Source organism: Lissotriton vulgaris, chromosome 4_1 (genome assembly GCF_964263255.1).
Source record: "Lissotriton vulgaris chromosome 4_1, aLisVul1.2, whole genome shotgun sequence".
Lineage (NCBI taxonomy): Eukaryota > Metazoa > Chordata > Amphibia > Caudata > Salamandridae > Lissotriton > Lissotriton vulgaris.
The window spans coordinates 723,771,552-723,796,002 of record NC_141691.1 but is presented as its reverse complement, the minus strand read 5'-3'; the positions used below and the strand labels follow the sequence as shown (position 1 = coordinate 723,796,002).

Sequence of the window (24,451 nt, the reverse complement as noted above, 5' to 3'; positions counted from 1 at the left end):
AATCTAGGATTAACTGTCCCTGAAGCTCAATTTTGTAATTAAAAAGACAATAGACAAATAAAGTATTATTGTACTTCTATCGCAGGTTTCTTCAGCTTCAGGAACAAATGCGTGCCCTTCAAAAAGCAATTTCGACACCGCGTGGAAGGAAAAGCTCAAAAGGTGGTGGATTCTCCTCTCAGAGCGGTTCCGGATGGGATGAATACACCAAACGCATCACTACTGACACCTTAAGTCAGATCCGACAACAAAAGGTAACATGATGGCGGACCCACTCGTTGAGTGGGTAAAGCACTCTTTTCTTATGTGACTTTTCTTTTATTCTGCGTTTTGGTTATGGTTGGCCGACTTCATTTGTGGGGTGGATGCAAGGTAGTAATGAGGTACTGGTGGTTTAAAATGTTGAATGACATCTCTTTCCAGTGAAAAGGTTTTTTGTGTAGCGGAATCTTCATCTTTTTTTAAAAAACGTTTTATTTTGCTGCTGAATTTAATTTCATGTTTTACTCGTTGATGATCTTGCCAGCGTCAGAGTTCTGAACATTAGAAGGCGTGTTAATAGGGCATGAAGAAATGGAATGTTATTCCCAAAATCAGGTCTACAAAAAAAAATGTGCATGTATATTTGTTGAGAGCCATCCCTGCTGTGACGACATTTGTGAGTGACGGTTGCAATCAGGAGTAACGGAGGACATTACAAATGAACATATCAAGGGGGATGACCCTAGTGTCATAGAGTACTGTGCAAACGGTACCAAGAGAGTCTTCTAAGCTCTTCTGAACTTGAGAGGATCTGTTTTTTTGTCAGAGGTGAAGCTTAAGAGAGTTCAAAAAGAAGAAGAAACCTGGAAGTGGAGTTTAGATAGTGCCAAGCAAGGTTTTGGGTTTCTAAGCTTCTGGGACTGTAGTCCTCACCTCTGCAGGGTTACTCGGTGTGATATTCATATTATTTCTTAGTCTACCCAGAGCTTCTCCACTGGAATCCAGTAAATTGGACTTATTATCATTTGTTCAACTTGACAAAGTCAAAAAGGCTAGTTAAATAATATTGTTTCAAATATTTTTGGGTAATGGTGTTAAATCAGGCTTTCATTTATATTTGGGGAAAACCCCCTTCAATGGCTTGGTTTCTAGCTCATAGTTCGGCTTCCCGAGCTATCTGTACAAGTGCCCATGCTCCAGAGACAGAGTTCATGCACATCAAGTGTAGGCACATGGCACTAGTGGTGGTTGTAGGCAGCTTGGCTAAGATTTATAGAGAGGGACAATGGTGCAGATTGAGTTGAATGAAGCTGAGCGATGGCATACACATCCTGAATCCCATTCAGGATGTTTATTGTTGGGTTCAAAGTTCTTCTGTATTACCCTCGAGGTAATTTAATATTTTGTTTAAAGAACCTAGTATGACATTTATTTTAGATATTGTTTTTAAATTGTTTTAGTTTGTTGTTAAAACTATGTAAGTGAAGGAATATGTTGTAATGAGAGATCTATTAATTATGTGTTTTATTTTGATTACATTGATTATTGTAGTTGTTTCTAAAACTTTTTTTACTGCTACAACGGGAAGTTGCTGGTTAGATATTGCGAGTCAGGGCTCAAGATGTGGGAGTAAAGCAAGGAATACCATCACTAGACATTATCAATTCTCATTGAGTCTCAAAGGGGAGTTTGAGTCTCCAAAAGTTGTCTCCTGCTAAGCAGCCAGACAGGATGTGTGAGGAGGGGAAGCTCTGCAAGACTTCTGCTGTGACCAGGACGGGGGGGGACGACAACGCCTGCTTGTCTCCCTGCTGAGTGAGGGGACATCACCCAGGGAATCCAAGGCCACCTGCCCTGTAGCCTGGAGCACCAGCGCCTGGCTGCTTGCTAAGACTAGTGTTTTCTGAGAGAAACAGGAGAGCTTGGAGGGAGCAAGGTCCAGTGGGGAGCCCTGTCGAGCGGCCTCCCTGTGCGAGATGTGAGAAAACGGCTGCTGCACCAATCGGGCCATTGCCTGTGTGTAGGACAGAGTCAGCGACCTCTGTATGCCAGGAGAGGACTGCTGTGAATTGAGCCTTGGCTATGCTGTGCCAATCGGGCCGGAGCCATGTATAGCGCAGGGTCTGCAACCCCATATCCCACACAGGAGGGGCCGCCATGAAAAAGACTGCTATGAGGTAAGGGTTGAAGTCTTGTGTGGTAGTGGACGGTGAACCCCTGTGCCAGGAGGGGCTGCTGTGAAGGATTTCACTGTGCCAATCGGGTGGGAGCCCATGTGCTGGAAGATACGGTGACCCCTTATTCCAAAGGGGGTCACTGGGAGCATTAAGAACTGCAACCTGATTTGCCACCTTGTCAGTGGGGACGCTGTGGGAGTACATGTGCACCATCACTCAGACGAGGGAACTAAGACAGACAGGATCATTGAGGCCACCTCCTACCAGGAAAGGAAGTGGACACTCGGCAGGAGGTGCAGCAGAAAGCCTCTGGTTGCTTCAGGAGTGTGATGGGAATTGAGAGACTATGCACCCGCTCAGTAGCTGCCTGGCCTGAGTGCAGTCGACTCACCTGAATTCACCTGCGAGCGCCTGTGGACGGGACACACGCAGGAACTCCAAAGTAAGGCTGGTTTCGGGCCTGTCAGCCCTGTGGGAGCTTATTGCTAAGTTACAGCTGTAGCGCTGGAACACTATTGACTTTACATTAGAGTTAAAGTGGACTCTTGAGACTCGAAATAATAGTGGGCATAACTTGGATTTTACCAATAGTGAATGTGGAATAACGCTATCACTAGAGGATGGAGTGCTACGGGGAACCATCAAAAAAACACTTGAGCCTCGACCTCATAGGGGACGGTGAACTTTGTATGCATAGTGGTAGAAATAAAAGACTTCTCTTATTTTTTATAAAAGTGAGTATGTGGTGGGACAACAATGTATTGCTGCTGCGCTCATTGTGAGTTATGAGCCCGTATTCACTCATCTGTATCCACACCTTCTCCCCAAGAGAGAGCCTTGGGCTACTTGGGCCACGCTATCCTGAGAGTCAAGTGCGGTTGGGCCCAGTAACCCCTGCATGCCTCGTGATCCTCCATGCCATTGTGGTCCTGCCATTTAGTTGTTGCCTTTATTAACCTGATACCTATGTCATTGACGTTCTGCTGCACCTTGAACACTGATTGTTTCCCAGTCCCAGCTTATTTTCACATCATCCTTTCGGGCCTGATGTCCCCAGCTCTAGAGAAAGAGTGGCAAGTCACTTCTTTAGTTCAAATGATCAGGAGCACGACTTATCAGCGCAACAAATCTTAGAATACAGTATTATCCCCCAAAAAAGCAGAAAGCATTTGGCACGGCTTCTGGGAATGGTGTACAAGCATGAGAAATGAACGTTTGTGAACCAGGAGGCGGTGAGGACAGTAGAGCAGTCTTTTAGATGAAGGAATGCCTGTTTGAACCTAATGGGTCTCCTATAGCCCTATTTGAATATATTTGAGGTTAAACTGCGTTGTGACAAACATTTATGGTTCATAAAAAAAAAAACTTTGTTTGCACATATTCAGATTAAAGGCAGACTTCTGAAGTATGTGACTCTTAAAGCCTTGTGGGAGACGCACCAAAACTGACTGGACCACATATTTTACTCTATTAAAAAAAACACACACACTGTTCTGCAAATGTATTTATCATTCTGAAATTCCTTTTTTTGTTTGACGAAATAGGGTGGAGTCACACAGTGACTGCACCCATTTTAGGGTCAAAGTCAACCAGACAGCACAGCTGTCTGGTTGCGAAAAGACTTCTTGTTGGCATTCTCAAAGCTTCCCTGGAAATGAATTCCACCCATTGCTTACTATTGGCTTTGTGGTTTGTAACTTACATTTTGGAGGATTCAGTTTGCTAGTTTAATTTGTTTTAGGTTGTCCAGCATGTCTTAAGTCTCACCCCTGGAGCAAAGCTCGTTCACCATCTCTCCTTGTATTTTTCCATGAGTCCTCCTTTCTGTAAACGAGCCTTTGAATTTTGCTCTAGTCTTGTCACATTTGCTGTGCATTCAAAGACTGAGGTGAAATGTCAGGCTGTGTCTTCTGAGGCAGCTTAGTATTTACTTTTCTTTCTCTGACTTCAAAGCAAGAGGATTTATGTGACAATCTTGCCGGGTACTGGGAAAGAAAAGTTTTTGTTTCTAGCACACAACAAAATTTAAATGTCTGTAAATGAACTGTTCAAATATTTCAGAATATAGCTGAATTAGGAAAGCACAAATGAAGCACATTTTTTTGTAATTCGGAAGTATGGTGGAAACAAATATTTTAATATGTTCAAAACAAATCAGTACACTAGGTGATTCTATTTCCAAAGATTATTGCTTGTGCGCTGTATAGATTTATCAGTAAAACTGTCTGTGCAAATGTAAGATAATTTCAATTAAAAATGTGTTGTCTGTAATGGCAGTGTGCTACCATATCATGCATACTTCACACTACGCAACTCCACTCTACACCGCTCTGTGTCCCTCCACTCTGCTGCACTCTACGTCACTATATGCAACTCCACTCTACGCCATTTCACTCCAAGCCTCTAACCCACTACACTCAACAACTGTACGCCGCTCTATTCTATGCCGCTCTAAGATGCTCCACTCTTCGCCACTTTATTCTACTCTACTCCTAGGCACTCTTCATCACTCTCCTCCACTCTTCGCCACTTTACTCCACTCCTCACCATTCTACTCCATTTTTGCCACTACACTCTATGCCACTAACCTTTAGCCATGCTAAACAGCAGCCACGTTAGTGTACAACATAACTTAAACACATTGGCAAAGCCAAGAGCTTGTGCTAAGGTGAGACCTACTGGCTTTGCCAGTGCTTGTTATTCTTAGCTTTGAGAATACTCTTTTCACCCTTCCCGGTGTGCAAATAGTCATATTACATCTGGGACTGAAATTCCCTGTGCAGTTTACAAAACATGCGCTTGGAAACTTTATGAAATGTTTCCTTAATAGAACCAACCCCAAAAATACCGTTTTACAATTCTGCTGGGTTCCACATTCCATCAGTAGTTCATTACAGACCATGCACTGCAAAGTGGGTGTGGCCATGACAGTGCTCCTCACCGTGTTTACAATCAAGAGGCGATGTGGTTGCAGAAACAGCCTTGGGCTCCAGGTTTTCATATTTTTATTAAAAATGCTGGTTTATCAAACTCTCCCTAATCCCAAAATGGTAAATGAATGACTGGCTATAGACAACAGTGTTTCACGAGACCAGTTGACCTACACATTGAGTGATTAAATATTATAAATGTGTGCATTAACCAGCACTGGATTACTCAAAAAACAATTTTGCAAGCATACAGAAATGACAGCAGTAAACCTTGCCTTTTAGATTTCGTCTGCACAGAGCTTGCGCTGAGCTTGAGAAATGTATTGTTTTCAATATAAACTTAAAAGAGACTTACATCCAGCCTCCTCTCTTTCCTGGCTTCTCATTGGTTCTGGTGCTCGACATTTACCTCTCCTCCATTTCTATTGGCTGTAGTTATTTTCCTGGTTTTATCAATGCTTGTTCCTCGTCTGCTTCCCTTATCAGTTTCCCGCTGCCGAAATACTGTTAACATTCGCTTTGGTTGAATTATATTTTCATAAAGTTTTGCCTTTTGCTATTGCAGCCTATGTATAAAACAATTTATCACCCGGAGAGAATAAGTGACTTGCATAGAATCACAGGATGTTGCACGGTGCTGCTAAGTCTCGAACCGGGATCCCCAGCTCTCGAGTCAGCAGCTCTGATCACTGCGCCACATCCTCTCCACTCCTGTGTTGTCTATCAGGGAGCTCTCTCCTTCTCCCGGACGATGATTGATGAAAACAACACTTTATTCATTACATAGGCGAAACAGATGCATTACCAATGCTTGTTATAAGTGCCATCAGTTTCCTTCAGATCAGAGTTTAACCTGTTCCTAGGTAGTGGAGTTATCAGATGCACTGAAATTCAAAAGCAAGGAACTGTTTTCCCTGGAATTAGGGATGTTGTGCGAGTGTCCTTGTCTCCACCTCTCTGCAAGGGCTCTTTCATCATGTGTGCATTTTGCTGATAAGGAAATTAGGTGGGAGTGATCCTGGGCGCATCTCCATGGTGATTCATGGTGAACGGTAGAGCCTACACCCTTTTACTGGAGTTGGCAGACCTACTGTATTTGCTTCTGTTGCTTTGTTTGGCATTATAATGCGACCTAATTCCTGTTAAGGGATGAAAGTCCAAGGTAATGATTGGACAAGGACTCACTCGATGAGACGTCCCCGACATCACCGAGCAAGGGCGTGGAGCGGTTCAGCATGTGTTGTGACTGCTTTACTGCCTGTTCCTAATTGTACATTACTAGTATCGCCTCCTTTCTCAGTTTCACTTGTCCCTGTAGTTCAGTGAAACCACAATAGTCCTTGAAATTGTGGCTCACCTGAGCGCAAGGTTTGTTGCATGGCGTACAAAAGCATAAATGGTTTAGCGCTCAAATTTGGACAGATATGATCAAAAAAGTTGTACCTTCGCATAGCCTAAGATTGACCCATGCTATCAAACTGACTGTTCCAAAATATTGGAAAAGTAAATCTGGAGGCACTGCGTTCTCGGTAATAGTGTCCACCAAGACCTGGTTGTTCAAACAAGCTTGCAAATTATAAAGTAGTAGCACAGCTCTCCAAACAAAGCCTCACCTCCGGTGAACCTGCGCTTTATACATTTCTTGTGACATAACCCACATCAGAAGTGAGAACGAAAGGACTGTGAAATACCAAACCCAGTTTTAATAAGATAAATGAAAACTAACTACGACCAAATAGGAGTTTTGCCATCACCATATCAGTTTAGAGTTCCTTTCATGTGTGGTACTGTCTTGCGGTCTACCCACTGCCCATCAAACTTCAGCAGTTCTCAGAGAACATTTACAGCTGAGGCTTAGGATTTCTGGCTGCTGATTGGTTGATGGATTCTCTTGTTTTCTGCCAATTGGGAAAATCATTTCTAAGACTAATTTGCAAACCCATCACCGACTAAAGGTTGTGCTTTCATGCAGTCTGGTCATGTGTACAGTACACTGCCTGAACTGATTCGAATGTCACTGGATGTGAGGCTGTACTTGGTGGACGAGAGGGAGCGGAGCGCACAGAATGCCAGAAATAATCTTTAAAGCATGGACTACAGTGGGTAACCACGGTATGCCAAAGTCGTTATAAACCATAAAATAGTAAGTGAAAATGCAAGATTGATGCAAGTACTGTGACTTGAAATTCCTGCAAATCAGTCGATTTGTGTCTCCCTAGGACACCAATGTAACAGTTCTGTTCCTTGTGTGAAGCGCTCTGACGCCTTCGGGTAAAGTCCGCGCTATATAAAAACGCATAAATAAATAAAATAAATAAAATAAAAATGTTGGCCAGCATGCATTTTTTAAAAGGCCCTTGTGATGACGTGGACATGACCCCAAAGGCCCAACTTGATAATGTGATGTTAAGGATTTTTGGATTTCGCACTCGGTGTGCTCATACACTGTGCGCTCATTCGGCACCTTCATCGTGGAAAGTCGCTGAAAGTAAAAAATTGGTAACAGAATTGTATGATCTTTCATTTTCTGATTAAAAAAAACAATAATAGTTTTATAACAACATTGGTTCCAAGTCATGGTCAAGCCGGTATGACTGCTAAGCGAGTTGAGCGCCCACTGCAGAAACCTGTGTGCAACTGGAAGTCACAGATGTGCATCCTAACAAATTCGCTCCATTCATGGTTCTGAGGTTGATCCAATCAGTACCATTGAGTTTGTATTGCAATTCTGAATTGAGTTTTATGGGATACACAAAATAACATTGAATGTTATTCAACAACAAACAATTGTGACTAGGGATCTCTAGCTCCAACTACCCTCCTTATCCAGTAACCTATCTTTAATATTAATTTAAAATGGGACCAACAATAATCGCAACAAAAACCGTCGAGTTTCCTGGAGCAGACGGTCCCTCAGTATGTTATGTTGAATTAATTATTAGATACCCACAGAACTCCAGTAGGATACCTTAAAAAGAAGACCTTTTTTAGTCTTCTAAGTTTGTATTTAGTGTGTGTCTAATTGATACTAGCCAAATTCTAAGGGCAGTGAAAACACTGATTTGGGCACAAACCGTGCTCAGAGCTTTTGCCTTCCGGGGCGGTTCCTGATTTTGCCTCCCAGTGACGGCCAGTGAAGGTGGTGGGTGGGGGGGGAGTGGCGACAGACCGTGAACAAAATGTTTAAAAAAATGAAAACTTACCTTGCGCTCGCCACCACACCCAAAAAAGTGCCTCACTTACCCCCTCCCCACTCTACGATACTGCCTTGGTACCAGAATGAGGATTCATAGAAGTGTGAAATTTAAGGCAGTTTTTCCCCTGCAAAGAAATGCCAGGTAAAACCTGCAACATTCTGTGTTGCTTACCTTAGACCTAGGGAGAACATGCAATGTTACTACGTTATCCGAACATGGAATGGGTTCATATTCCACACAACAGTATTGGTATTCAGCGGGTGGGGTATTCTATTACCACCCCTATTATCGCAGCTACGTGTTGAAGCCATATAAACTAAATTCCAATCTTATAGAGGTGCCCCCTAAAAGAGTGCTGGGATGTGTGAGTACAGGACGACCTGCAGCGTGAGGTTGCTTCACAATACAGTATTTTCATCAAAAAAAAATTCACAGTAGCTTAGGGTGGGGCAGGCGTCCTTTTTTTTGTTTTGTGTGTAGGAATTAATTTTGTTTTGTATCCACATACTTGTTTTACCACACCCATTGAGTCATTTGAAGTTTGCACAAGACAGCTTGAAATTGGTTTTGCGTAGGCTTTCTTTAGGAAATAATACACCGCTGAAGCATGCCTAGGAAAGTTCACACTTGGCATTTTCTATATTTTTGGGAACTTTATTCTTTTTTTGTTTTATATTCCATGATTATTCCGAGTTTTTCTTGTTAAAAATGCAATTTTATATGAAAAGTAAATGAAAGGCTAAGAACGTTCCCTGATCTTTCGTCTATGTATCTGTAGAACATACACACTGATAGATGTGTGATCTTAGAAAACAGGTAGTTAGCTTTTTGCAGAATGGGTGCATTTCTAGAGCGTTTTCTCTATGCACTTTTCAATTAAAAATACGTTTGCCTTAAAACTGTGCAAATACTGAAATTCAAAGGCGATTTTTCCTGATCTACATGAGTGTATCCTTACTTTGTGTGTTTCTTCCTGTGTTACGTACCTCTCATTTTGGGCCCAATGTACAACATTTCCATTTGCAAACTGCAATGCCTTTTTCCGAATGGAAGGAACTGTGCTAACCTGTGTATTAATATGTTGGTTTCCAAAATTCAGAATTGAAGTGGGTCTCAGTCTGGGTATTTGTGAGGTAGGTTGCAAATCGTGACTCACTATGATTGGATGCCATCACAGCAGTTGTGGCCTCTCGCGGTCAGTATACGACCATGACTGTGATCGCGCTTTAAATAAAGTTAGATTTTTAATTTTTTTTATTTACTGCAGCCCCTTTTCCTTAAAGGACGTTGGTCTTCATTCAAAAAGAAAAGTTTTTTTTTGTTTTGTTTGTTTTAGTGTTGGGCAGTAGTCCCACAACACACTTTTTCTGTTGTTAATTTTAGTTTATTTGTGATAGTAAAGGATCTTCACCTTGCTTTTTCCCTCAACACAGCGCCAAATGGAGTTGACAGATTGGGGGTTTGATGCCGCGTCTGTAGAACTACAGATCAGCAACCACAGGAAGTTTCACAACGCCATTGCAGATTATCGATGGGAGCTGGATAAAATCAAAGTCGACCTGGTAAGATCGCCTGTCTAAGTGATGGTGTTCCATTGCATTTAACACGTCACAACTTATCTCCTATGAGCTCTGATTCGTGGCTCTAGAGGTGAAAGCGATATGTAGGATGCATAATTCCAGGAACACAGTTTAGCAACTTCTCCATGCTCTGCGCCCGCATTATATCCCCATAGCATAAAATGGAGCATATATCTGGAACTCACACATAACACCCTACTCATCAAATATTGAGCTATTTCTGCAAGTGCCACTATCAACCATGCATAAATCACTACTCTAATGCACCTTTGTGTTACACCAGCACACTCACCAGCTCCTTCACGTGTTTTTATGACTCTCTGTCCCTTATGTGTGGCGCTCTACTCTTCACACATAGGACACTCTCCTTCTATGCTTGTTCCAACAATATGTGCAAGCTCAACCTTGCTTTACTTTGCAAAAGGTAACAGTGATAGGACTTTAAATCAATATTCAACAGAGGTCCATCTTATGGAGTTTTAATGCCAACGTAAATGTTGGTTTGCAACTTCTTTAAAATTTCGGTTTTGGCAGGTCCTACAACTTCTAAGAACATCACCACCTGAATGATATTTTAAGTAGGTTGCACTGGCAGTCTGACGCGTTCGACGTGCCTCACTGAATATTGTTTAATTTCTTTTAGAATCAAAGGCTGCAGACCAAAATGTGGTTTTCCTTGAATGCTCTTTTGTGACAAATATCCACGTTTGCTGCAAAAAAGGTTCCAGATCATCATCTTTGGAAAATTCCAACGATGAGGATCTGAATTTATGTTGGTTTGCGGCTCCTCAATCAGTTGATCCGACTAAACACAAAGCGTTGAAGAGTGTCGTCTGTATTTCATCTATGGAAAGTGTAATTCTTAGTTTTACATCCTCCCTTCTCAAATCCACTGAGAAACCAGCATGCCGTCCTGTGTGCAAGACAGGTGTGAAATGAACTTGGTGGAGCAGGACACAGCAAAGACAATACACAATGACAGGAGGGAGGCAACAGGCAAGGGCAGGTGTTGGAATGATTGGATATGTGTTGGGCAGTTGGTGCTAAGATAAGGCAGGGTGTTTGCAGCATCCTGGTAGGTGCATTAAAATTATTTGACAGGGTGAAAGTGTAAATGCAGGGTATGGAAAGATGCATGATTGTACAGAGGGGCTGGAAGAAAGGGTGAATATAGAGGTAGAAAGGATCTGGAATGTGTTGGCAACAGGGGCAGGATCCGAAGGTTTTCATAGTCTGTGGTGGGGTTGAAAGGAAGTTCTAGATGGTGCAGGGTCTGGAAGGCATACATAGAGGATGCGGGAGCTGGAAGATGTTAGTGGAGATTCTACCACCCAGGAGGCTTTTTTAGACATCGGAGGGTAGGCATTCAAAGAGGGTATACTATGAAAGGCAGTCATAGAGGTGTAGATGCCGGAAGATATACATAGGGGATGTGTGGTTTAAAAGTCTTTCATAAAGGGCAGAGGTTCTAGCAGACAGTCATAGAGGGTGCAGAGTCTGTAAGGTAGTCTTAGAGGCTTCCTCATTTGGAGCGCGTTAACGTAGTGTGCAGGGTTTGTTAAGTATTTGGTTTATAAAGACGATTGAAGGTTTTGAAGGGATCAGAGAGGAGATGGGGTCTAGTAGACAGTCATTCAGGTTGCAGGATATAGCAAGGGGACATAGAGGTTTCAGAGTTGGGAAGACAGTTTTTGAGGGTGCAGAATACACAAAAGATTCATAGAAAGTGAAATGTTTGGGTGGTAGGCGTAGAAGGTGCAATGTCTGGAAGGTAGTCTTACAAGGTAACATAGAGGCCAGCATAGAGAGTACGGAGTCTGGGAGGCCATCTTAGAGGCTACAGGTTCTAAAGGAAAAAAAAAAAAAAAAAGGTTCTAAAGAGCCTCCATCGAACATGAAGGTTCCGGAACGCAGCCATAAAGGGTGCAGAGTATGGAGAGCCACCATAGAGGGTGTAGGGTCTGGGAGGCCATCTTAGAGGGTGCAGGTTCTGGAGAGACTCCATTGAACGTGCAGGGTCTGGAAGGCAACCATACAGGGTGCAGAGTATGGAGAGCCACCATAGAGGGTGCAGGGTCTGGGAGGGCATCTTAAAGGGTGCAGCTTCTGGAAAGACTTCATTGAACGTGCAGGGTCTGGAAGGCAACCATAGAGGGTGCAGAGTATGGAGAGCCACCTTAGAGGGTGCAGGATCTGGAGAGCCTCCATCTAACATGCAGGGTCTGGAAGGCAGTTGTAGAGGATGCAGAGTACGGTGAGCCACCATAGGGGGTGCCGGGTCTGGGAGGCCATCTTAGAGGGTGCAGGATCTGGAGAGCCTCCATCTAACGTGCAGGGTCTGGAAGGCAGTCGTAGAGGATGCAGAGTACGGAGAGCCACCATAGAGGGTGCAGGGTCTGGGAGGCCATCTTAGAGGGTGCAGGTTCTGGAGAGCCTCCATCGAACGTGCAGGTTCTGGAAGGCAGTTGTCGAGGGTGCAGAGTACGGAGAGCCATCATGGAGGGTGCATGGTCTGGGAGGCCGTCTTAGAGGGTGCAGCTTCTGGAGAGCCTCCATCAAACGTGCAGGGTCTGGAAGGCAGTCGTAGAGGGTCCAGGTTCTGGAAGGCAGCCTAGAGGGTGAAGAGTGTGGAGAGCCACCATAGAGGGTGCAGGGTCTGGGAGGCCGTCTTAGAGGGTGCAGGTTCCGCAGAGGCTCCATCGAACGCGCAGGGTCTGGAAGGCAGTCGTAGAGGGTGCAGATTCTGGCAGGCAGCTTTAGAGGGTGCAGAGTACGGAGAGCCATCATAGAGGTTGCAGTATCTGGAATGTTGTCATAAATAATGCAGGGTCTGGAATGTTGCAGTAAAGGATTTGGGGTCTTCAAGGTGGTTAAGAGAGCGAAGGATCTGGAAAGTAACAGTAAAGGTGCAAGGTCAGGAGGAGTGTTCGTAATGTTTAGAAGAAAAAATTAATTATTTTATGATTGTAGTGGGTTTCAATAAGTGCATAGGATTGGTGATAAGTGAGTGCAGTTTCTGTATGGATATGCACGAGAGGGTCGAGTTCAGGGTCTGTAATGGGGTATGAACAAAACGACTGGATTCAAGTCAGTTAGAGTGGGTTTAGGAACTGGATCGGAACACAAGATTTAGTAGGCTATGGGGCAGAGTAGGGCGCTACATTCATTTCAGTAAGATGTGGCAGGACTACTAGGCAAATACAGGGAGAGTAAAATGAAGTAGTTATTGGGGAAGGGGAGTGACCGGTGATAGCAAGAACCTGATATCTGATCAAGGCACCTTAAAAGAGTGCATGCCGCCATCTGCACTGCTGGAACACTTCTAGTGTAAGCGCAGTCAAGTTTGAAAACCTTTTCCCTGGAGAAGGTGCCAGAGAAAGTTAGTGCCTACTTTAAGGAGCATGTCCATCCTGGAATGTACTGCCCGTTCTCATTATGGGGTTTGGGAAGTTTTTTTATAATTTTACTGATTTCAAGGATTGATTCTGTGGAATTCAGGGCAACAGTCGCCTGAACCGGCGCCCTAACACACAGTCCAGGCTTACCGAGAACTAGCTTTGGAAAGTGCTGGATCTCACAATCTCCAGTTGTCTGGAAAGAAGGGACAACCCTGGTGAACTTCTGCCAACCCACCAGTGCCACGAAGTAGCTCCTAATCACAAGATAAGCTCTTTACCAACATTTAAATAATTAAGTAAATCCATCATTATGGGAACGTCCTGGAGGTCATAGACCGAGTCATACCGCCTGTGATGAACACCAATGCATTGTTGGCATCAACAGTGCATCAGGGGCCAAACGCTTTTAGCAGAAAGGGATGAAACCAAGGTATCAGATCCCACTAAAGCCGAACCGAGCCAAGAGGAAGGCATATTGCTTTACTTGTGCTTTATTCGCTGGAGGTTATTAATAATGAGCTTGGAAATGGAGCCCTCGCCGCAGAATTGGGCAAGCATTAGTGAGGTCTTTGTGAGCAGAGGCTGCTCGGCACTGTGGGTTGGCACGGAGGGCTGGCACCCGATACCCACCAGCGCCGCCCTTTACTATCCAAAACAAGCAGAATCCCAGCGCGGTAAAGCCGTTCCTTCGAGGCGGAAGCATGAAGAGTAAAACAGCGCTGCGCGGTGGATTAATTTTGGCTGCACATTTGAAAGCAGTGGCGCATAGTTGAAGGGGGACGGGGGGGGGGGGGGCAGGGCCTTTGAGGGTGGAGTCCTTGCGCAGACAGGCCCACAAAGGTCGTGGTATCCCTGGAAACCACATGCAAAGCTGAACTTGGCGCAGGCCCAGGGTTTTAGGGCAAAGAGTAAAACAATAGGCCGCAGAAATGTTTCAGAAACCCCCCTGGACTGCGGTCGGCTTGCTCTGAACCAGCTGTACATTTTAGCACCAGGTCTGTGCGCGCAGGTGTAGCCGGCAGGAGGAGAGAGGGTTATATATATTTAATAATTATGCAAACACGGCTTCCTCCCTTTCGCATCATCTCCTGCGTCACTGAGAACTATGTGCAAGTTCTGGCGAGAGAAAGGGGACGTGTTAATGCTTGTTTTCCGAGCATCGCCGCGTCCGTTCTGCGACAGTGAATGCATTTCTTGTAAAGCCAATTTTACTGCCGTGATTCAAGGGAAGGCGATTCCACTGGAGGAGGTGGAGGTGTGAACGGGGGCCTGACCTCAGTGCACCCTCTCTAACCTACTGCGGATGCTTTTGAAACTACTCTACCCCTCCACACCCGACACCCCCTAGGTCTACTACTTGTTGGAACATTCTGTGCTCTGTAGGTCATGGTGTTAGAACCTAGAGGTTTGTCGTTGCTGAATAAGGGGAGCGTTTTCGAGATAGTGAGCGGTGAAGCACGTGCATAAACAGCCTTCACCATGTTGACTCTGCCTCTCTGATTTCTTAATTAAATGGGTAATTCGCCTTTTTACCGTCCCTAGCTTTGAAACTTATTACCATAAAATAAAAGTTTGTAAGCAGGTCTGCACTTGTTGACTACAGTTATGCGGATCAGGAAGGCACAATTTGAAGCACACTTTTCCACACCCCCTTAGCCTTCGGATTCCTTTCGTGTTACATGTTTTTAGAATTAAATTTAAGACTCCTAAACCTGGCATGTATTGGGGAAAACAAACAATCATTAGACTCAGGGCTCATGTGCTGCCTAACCTCATGGAAACAATCTGATTGACCTAGACGGGAAGGATACAAAGTGTGGCAGTGTTGATTGATATTCTCCTGTCGTCTCTTCCCGCATCCTCCCTCTATTGATGTCTCTCATTCTCTCCTCTCTCAATTTATGTACGTGGAGAAGTGTGGCTCAATGGTTAGAGCGGCAGACTCTGATGCAGGGTTCAATTCCCGCCTCTGCAGGTCTTGGGCTCAATTTCCTCGGACCTGATAATTCTCGCCTTCTAATCATGGGTCCCACTCTGCAACTCTGGGCAATAGCTTGCTTAATCTCCACAACGGCCCCAACAGCGTTGGGATGCCTGGCTTCACCTTGGGGGTGCCCAGGAGTGGACATTTCACAGGGAAAAGCCATGAAGGGTTCCACAGCGGTATGCGTACAGCGCCAGGAAACCCCAGTTGGGGTATAAGTGCGCTTTACAAGTACAAATTCATTTCATTTCATTGAGACTGAACTATTTTGTCTGATGCCCGATGGAGCTACCTGGTTTAGCTAATGGGGAGATGGGCCGTGGACTCCCTCCTTGGTCGTCACCTACCCAGTCGGCCTTTAGACAGACTTCGTTTAGTCTCTCCTTGTTGTCTCACCCCCTATCCTCCCTTTCTCACCTTCCCTGTCCCCTCCCCTCTACGCTCCATTTATTTTGCCCTCCATGTTCTTTAAATGTTTCCCATTGAGACCTAGCTATTCGGCCAAAGCCCCTTGGAGCTACCTGATAGCTATAGAGAAGATGGGTTTTGAGACTTCCCCCTCGACCGTCACCTACCCAGCCGGACTTTGAGCAGACTTTCCTTCGTCTTTCTGCCGTATCTCCCTCCCACCCCTTTTCCCTTACCCCTTCCCCTCTACACTTCACTTATCTCGTTTTCTATGCTCTTGTAATTGTTTGTCTAGCAACTGATGTAAATTGGAACTGATGTAATCTTGTAATTTTGTGGAACCTTATGTAAAGCACTCTGACACCTCCCGGTCTAGCCAGCGCTATATAAAACTCTTAAAATAAATAAATAAAATTAGATGTCACTCATTCCATTGCCCACCTATCAGGACACTGCTGGTAATGGCTGGAAAGGTAGTGAAGTATTTAGAATGGATGTAGCATGGTAAACCTGGCAGCCATTTGATCGATGGTCACACACACACACACAGACAGGTAGACACACGCACACAGCCCAAAAACTCTCTCTATGTCTCTCTCATAGACATTACTCAAAGTTCTTCATTTGCGGGCAAAATAATGGCATGTTTATCAGCAAAGTAGGGAGTGACCACCACCTCTAGTTGACTATGGAGTACTTCCGGTTTTCTACCTGTTTACTCCTGAGGCTTGTTTAAAAGGCCAGCAATTGCTACTAGGGTTTTAATTGAATTAGTGGAATGTCAATCCACTTTCTTAGCTCAGATGAGGGACCAACCAGAGGCAGATGTAGTCTCTCTTTGGAGTTGAGTGCCGAGAGACAGAGACTTGCCACACTTTGCCAAGGACTTAGTGTGTGGTTAAAAGCACAAGTTTGTGATCTGCCCTATTCTCTACGGGCCTCCGGAGGACTTATCATGCTCCAGACGGAATTTTCCCAGATGTTATCCAGAGAGCAATTATACTAAGACTGGTTCTCAATAATAAAATACAGAATCTACTTGTGTTTGGAGAAATACCACTTTCTACAATATCTTCAAAGCTTCATTAACAACCAAGGATATGAACAAAAATTTTTTAAGAGACCACTATATTTTGATTTCCACCTTGTGACTGGTGATATAAGGTAGCCTGTGACCGCCTCTCAAGCCAAGAAAACGCCCTGAATAGGAGTTCAAGCTATACATATATATAAACATTAAGATACCACTTGACAACTGAGGCCTCATGTATACCTCTGTATAGAACACTGGTCACATCCATCGGGAGGTCAGCTTTAATTATAACAAGCCCTGAAGAAGTCCCCTGCGTGGGATGAAACGCGTCGGCTGTGTGGTACTCCATATTTGCTAAATAAAGATTGAAAATCCATAAAATGAGAATCATCGTTTGCAACTTATTGTAATATTCATTTATATATTATTGCTTGTGGTGCACCTTAGCTGTTGTCGAAATCAAGTTTGAATTCCTTAGGGAATAGACACCGGGACGGTGGGTGCTACTCAGTGTGCACACGATTCCCTCTCTTTATTTTAGGGACAAATTAGAAATTTTAAAGGGGTGATTTGAGATTAGGTGCTTCAAGAGGTAGGGACCACCGTTAGATCTGTTTTGTCATAAACCTGGCAGCCATTTGATCGATGGTCACACACACACACAGGCAGGTAGACACACGCACACAGCCCAAAAACTCTCTCTATGTCTCTCTCATAGACATTACTCAAAGTTCTCCATTTGCGGGCAAAATAACGGCATGTTTATCAGCAAAGTAGGGAGTGACCACCACCTCTAGTTGAGTATGGAGTACTTCCGGTTTTCTACCTGTTTACTCCTGAGGCTTGTTTAAAAGGCCAGCAATTGCTACTAGGGTTTTAATTGAATTAGTGGAATGTCAATCCACTTTCTTAGCTCAGATGAGGGACCAACCAGAGGCATATGTAGTCTCTCTTTGGAGTTGAGTGCCGAGAGACAGAGACTTGCCACACTTTGCCAAGGACCTAGTGTGTGGTTAAAAGCACAAGTTTGTGATCTGCCCTATTCTCTATGGTGTCTGGCCTGCACACCCTCACCTGTGGCAAGTCATTCATTTAAATGAAACCACCAACTGATCATCTCATAATAAAACATGTCTGCTTCTCCGTATATGGGACATGTTTTTTAAATACAATTTAGAGTTGGAAGGTTAAAATCCAGTGGGGAGCATCCAGCTCACCAAGCGCAGTTGTACTGAACTATGCAGATCTGAATTCAAAGTATCGCAAATAGTTGGAGCTATATTCCAGGTCAGGTGTTGGATTTGTTGTTCTTCAGATTATTGAACATACTGCATGATTCTTACCATGATACTGGACCACGTATGAAGCCTACTAGCTGAATAGACGTATAGATTTGGACTTACTCTTCCCTCTGAATTACTGCTCTCTCATAACCACTATGTACCAATGACGGTCACACCCTAATTTCGTCCACATGACAGAAACCAGCCTCTTTCCTTCGTTGCAAATCTTCAAAGCTGTACTAGCTGCTCACACCCACCTACAGTTGTCCATACATCATGAGGGAGGTGTAATAGAAGGTGGTTTCCCTTTAGCCTTCTTATAATCCCTATCCTGCCAACCCATCCCATGAAACTTTTTCTGCATTTAAGAGATCATAAGCTACTTGTTGCCAGTAACATAATCGCAGCTAACTACTGGCTGTAGTTTACAGGTAGAACACTTATAGGCCCACTGCACACGTTTTGAATAGCTGACCTCCTGGCTTCATGTGCCATTCTGCTAAAATATCATCACAGGGACTTCACTTGAGACCCAGTTCTTCACCATCATCCACCTATGCACAGCCTCATCAGTCCGCAACCCACACTTTACCAGTCAGTTGCATAGGGTTGGCCATACACTACACCAGATGATCACTAAAGAGTTTCTGTTTTCAGGTAACACCCAAACAAGGGCCAACTGGCCATACCGCCTTTTGACACCTTGCTCCTAAACAAATTGGCAGAGCTCAAGCTTCCATCCCAAACAAATGTGCAAAACGTTCGTTTTTGGCATCTCTTCAACATCCACACCCTAGCGCATCTTGGCCTACTTTTCCATCCTACCTCTTTTTAACAAAGGACAACAGGCATAGTGTTGACATTCAACACTCTAATAGCCAGCACAACCTTAAAACTTGACATGCTAATAAGAACAAATTAAAGAAAAATACGTCCACACCCAGAACTCCACACCCTGTTTTCTGCATTAAGTTTTAAATGAATGGGCATGTCTATAAAGAGCTAGAACAAACAATCCGAACAACAAGAGAAACTCTATAAAAACAATAATAAAATCGGCTAAATGAGCATTTCCCAAAACTCAAATTGACCATTTCCAAGAAGGCAACAAGACCTGTTCTCCCTCGTCAATCCGCAAACGCCAGTATTACCACATATCCAGCTCTCTAAGACCACAATTATAGGCATATTGCAGCATGTCCCAGTACTTACAAATATTGATGCAGAATGTCATGGCAGTGCAGGTTTGATTAACGCGACAACCCAATCAAACTGTGAGCTTTGGAAAAGCCTTGAGTGTCATGTAGTGCATGGTACTGATGTGTAGTCTTGCCTGTAGTCTATCAGAGACGCGCAGGGCTTGCATAGATGCCAAATGCACAGCACAGAGGCGCTGCCCTTAAATCCTGGCCGAATGGTGCGGAAATTAGCGAGATGGGGGAGTTGTAAGGTGGAAAAAAGGGGGTGGGGCCTTTGCTGACAGAATGTCCCCAATGGTCTGTTTCACAGTGTTACTGTCTGGTGTTCCCTGAAAGGTGGAGAGTAGGTCATCCCATACGGAAACGATGGGGCATTTCCGCAATCCACTAGCTTCTTCCCGGCAGAGCGTAGTGCTTCCACTCTTCCTCATTTAAAAGTTGCCACGCCCGGGAGTGCGCTTGCTTTCCAGTGCATATCAGTCATTTGTAAATGTAAATGTAAATGTAGGTATACTTATATAGCGCAACCTGTCACCACAAGGGTATCCTGGCGCTTGCCTAGGGAACCCGTCCTGATATTCCCCTGTGAGAAGCCCCGACAGGGTGTCCACAGGGTGAAAGTCAGGCATCCCGCCGCGAGGGGCCGTTGTGGAGATTAAGCAAGCTATTGCCCAGAGTCGCAGAGTGTGAACCCGAGAGTTGAGGAGGCACCGGGACGAGAATTATCGAGTCCGTGGAATTTTTAGCCCAAGACCCGCCGGGGCGGGGAATTGAACCCTGGTCCAGGACCGATCTCAGATTCCGGGTCTGCCGCCTCTAACCCCTGAGCCACACTTCTCCACAAGTCATTTGATGTGCCATCAGCAACACCAGGACAATGAAGTGATTAGAGGCACCCCAAACATATTTATATAGGTCCATTAGGCCGCTGGCTACACGGTTTAGGCCCATGCGGTGTGTAACCCTGGCAACGGTGTCTGTGACCTCTGTCCAAAGGGTGCGGGCAATCAAACAGCTCCAGAACATATGTAACCTGTCTGCCCCAGGGGCGCATCAGCAAGTGCAGTCGGGTGATGTCTCAGAGTAGATTTTGTTAAGCTTGGCTGGGGTAAGGTATGCCCTATATAGGCTGTTATGTTGTATATATTGGAAACAAGCATTATGGGAAACCTTCCAACGGTGCACCAGTATTCTATCCCATTCCTCCTGGGCCAGCTCGCAACCAATATCCTTCTCCCAAGCCCGTCTGAGCGACATCTGTGGGTCCTGGGCCTTAGTAAGCAAGGTGGCCAGCACCCACTGTGTATAATGTGTGTCTCCACTGTGCCCCACAGTCGCTCCAGTTCTCGCGTTAGCTGGCTATATGTTAGGAATTGGCCTGCCGGGAGGCCCAAGTCCTCCATAAGTTTGTCAGAGGGAATGAGGACCTAGTCATGGACCAGGTCTCCTAGAGTGTCCGATTCCCAGAGTTGCACTTCCTCCTGACCTAGTTGCACCCGGAAGGCCCAAATGGAGCATAAAGGAATCTCCCGAGCATATTGTGGCATTTCCAGCATGACTCGCAGTGCGTTTCATTAGCTATTGTACGCCACTCGTAGGAGGCCGATACGGGGCATGGGCAACACTGCATTGGGGAGAAATAGTTCTCACACAACTCGAAGTGCCCTCTTCTTGTGCTCCATGTCTATATCTGCTAAATGGTGCCCCACCAGCCAGCATGTAGGCAGCTGTAGTTGTGCTACCAGGTAGTAGTGCTCAACGACCGGGGTGCCTAACCCTCCTCGCTTTATCCGGAGCTGCAATTTGGCCATGGCCACTCTGCGCCTCCCCTTGTTGCAGATGAGGCTGCCGAGCAATGCATTCAGTGATCTGAATGTGCTCCTGGGAATACCCACTGGCAAGTTAGTGAAATAATATAGGAGTCTTGGGAGCATCGACATTTTGAAGAGAGATACTCCGCCCCTATACTGTAAGGCAGAGGTCTTCAAACTTTTTGATGCCGAGACCCCCTTGTAAAACCTTTTTAGGGGTAAGGACCCCCTTCCGACAAAAGTTTCTAGAAACTGGTACTCCTCATCATCATCTTTTGACAACCATAAATGCGTCTGTTAGACCTCATCACATCCATCCATCATTCATCCACCCACACTTTCATCTTTCCATCCATACATCCATCCTTTACCCCTCCACCCTTCCATCCATCCACCCATCATTCATCCACCCACCTTTTCACACATCCATCCATCATTCATCCATGCAACCTTTTATCCATCCATCATTCATCCATGCAACCTTTTATCCATCCATCCATCCACCCTTTCATCCTCCCATCCATACATCCATCCTTCATCCATCCACCCTTTCATCCATACATCCATCCACCTACCCTTTCATCTATCCATCCACCCATCATTCATCCCCCCACGTTTTCACACACCCACCCATGCATCATTCATCCATCCATCCTTCATCCGTCCACCCTTTCATCCTTCCATCCATTCAACCATTCTATCCATCCATCCTTCATCCGTCCACCCTTTCATCCTTACATCCATACATCTATCCTTCATCCATCTATCCTTCACCCATCCACCCTTTCATCCTTACTTCCATAAATCCATCCTTCATCCACCCACCCCTTCATTCTTCCATCCATACATCCATCCTTTACCCATCCACCCTTCCATCCATCCACCCATCATTCATCCACCCACCTTTTCACACATCCATCCATGCATCATTCATCCATGCAACCTTTTATCCATCCATACATCCACCCACCCTTTCATCCATCCATCCTTTCATCCATCCATCCATCCACCCTTCCATCCATCCACCCTTTCATCCATCCATCATTCATCCACCCACCTTTTCACACATCCACCCTTCATCCTTACATCCATCCATCCACCCATCATTCATCCACCCACCTTTTCTGTGCCTCTCTCATGGGTGGGGGGGGGGGGTCAGTACCTCTCTGCTCTTCTTCCTTCTTTCCTGATCATGGGAGGGCATCTCTGTGCCTCCCTGCTGGGGGCGGGGGACGTGTCATGGGACTCACAGCTCCAGGCGCGCAATATGCATTGACCTCAAAGGGCTACACTACAGCCTGCTCCCCCAGCCCCCCTCCGCCCCCCCCCCACCTCTCCTCCTCCCCCAGCTCGAAACGGCTTCAGGGACACACTCACACAGCCACACCCGAGTACTTGACAGGTCTTTAGAAGACCTTTTACTTGTTAATTTGGCTTTGATGTTTTTCACACCTCGGCTCCGCCATGAACACCCTCGATCAGCCCACCGCCAGGAACTGCATGCTCTGGCAGAATCTGCGACCCCCTTCCAAGGACTCCACGACCCCCCTGGGGGTCGCGCCCCACAGATTGAAGACCTCTGCTGTAAGGGGAAGGGAGCACCAAAAGGTGATTTGTGACCAGAAGGAGGCAATCGCCTTTGGGAGGTTTCCTTCTATTTAATCTTTGAGTGAGTGGTATATTTTAATACCCAAATATCAGAAGGTGTGTGGTTCCCAGTGGATGGCGTTGGTGCCCACCCCAGTGTGGTATGTGGGCATTACAAGTGGAGCAGGAACAAGCAAGTCTTGGCCCACTTAATTCCTAGTCCTGATGCAGACCGAAAGGCATTCAGAATGTGTGCTATCTCATTTACACGCTCTTGGATAACCTCAACAAGGGGACTATATGTACCATGCCACCGAGGAATAAACCCCACGTGCAACCTGCCTGACAGAGCCACTGTACGAACGGCTCAATCGCCAGGGCAAAGAGCGGGGAGAGCAGAGAACACCCTTGATGCTTGCCCCTACCAACTGGGATGTGGACCGATATTCACTACCCTGTTTTCACCCTCACTGTGGATTCAGCTTCGAGCAGTTTAATCATGCCCTGCAGCCTGGCCCTTATGCCCATTACTACCATTAGGACCGCAAACATATAGCCCCAGTCTAAGGTGTTTAATGCCTTTTCAAGGTCCAGGACCAAGCAGGCCGCTTAGGGCCAGTGCCGCAGAGTCTAATCCAGCAGTCTGTGCATCCTTCAAATGTTGAGGGTTGGGGATCTATTTGGTATGAACCCATGTTGGTCCAGGTGGACCAGGGTCGGTATGTGCTCTTATAGAAGAGTCGCTATAACATTGCTTAGGAACTTGTAATCACTGCCCAACATGAACAATGGTCTGTAAGCAGCAATCTTGAGGGGGTGCGGGCCCAGCTTCGGGAGTGAGGCCTGGAGTGCTTCCCAGAGGGTCGAGGGCAACTGCCTGACCGAGAGGGCAGTTGTGTATAGTTCTAGGAATTTAGGTAGTAGGGCTGTCTAGTAGGCCTTGTAGAACTCAGTGTACATTACATCTAGGTGGGGGTTTTTGCATGTAGGGGAGTTGCGAATGACGCCTCGAATTTCTTGTTCCATAAGGGGGCTGTACAGAGTTTCTCTTTGTTCCTGAGTCACCTCTGGCAGGTTGATCCCGCAGAGAAGAGAAACTCTTGAACCTGGGATTGGCATTCCTCGAGTTTTGGATTATATAGTGCACAGTAGTATGCTCAGAACATTGTGGATTTCGTCCCGAGTTGTGACTACTGACGTCATGGTAACCCAGAAAGCAGTCACTGGGGTAGTGGCTATTGCGCACCTCAGTAACCACGTCAAGAGGCGGCACAGCTTGCCGCCTTCTGCATGCATCTTGGCCTGATACGCCCCATAATCTATGCATCGTAATAACTCTAGAAGGTGGGTGTGACAGTCTATCTGCATGATCAATTCTTCCCTCGCAGAGGCGTCATCCTGTGCGGCTCTCTCAAGGTGAATGCAGTGCCCAAGCATGACTGCCTTTAGGGCCTCCCATTTCACCTGGCACGTAATGGCTGTTCCGCTGTGTTCAAGTAGAATGTTCTCCTATCTAAAACATGGCTCAGCGCCCTCAACTTCCCACTAACTCTGGACATCATTCTAAAGTATTTCAAAATGCCTCCAGCGTTACTGGTTTCTAAAAAGCCACCCCACAAACTAAACTACACCCAGAACAACCCCTCACTTAAAATCTACTTTTCTCTGGGCTAGGTCCATAGAGAAAACATCATAAACTCTTCTGCTAATATGTGTTAACACATGTCTGGGTGCATTAATGTTCGAGTTAGAGGTAGGCCTGCAACACAAAAAAACACTCAAACTCTTCTATCACCTAATATGCCTACCGGGCAAAGGTAAAACTAATGTGCTGTTAGTTCATGACCCAGTAGTAACTTATGATATTATTCACCACATTGTG

At 45.5% G+C, this 24,451-nt stretch overlaps 1 protein-coding gene across 2 annotated transcripts in view; it reads left to right on the top strand.

The window, feature by feature from the left end:
* Positions 1-24,451, top strand: part of DSP (desmoplakin) — a 229,494-nt gene that overhangs the window by 68,141 nt on the left and 136,902 nt on the right. For both annotated transcript variants that reach the window (XM_086965017.1, XM_086965016.1), the window contains exons 4-5: positions 86-254; positions 9,720-9,848. In XM_086965017.1, coding sequence (XP_086821143.1) covers positions 86-254; positions 9,720-9,848 — 298 coding nt within the window. The remainder of the gene's footprint in view (positions 1-85; positions 255-9,719; positions 9,849-24,451) is intronic.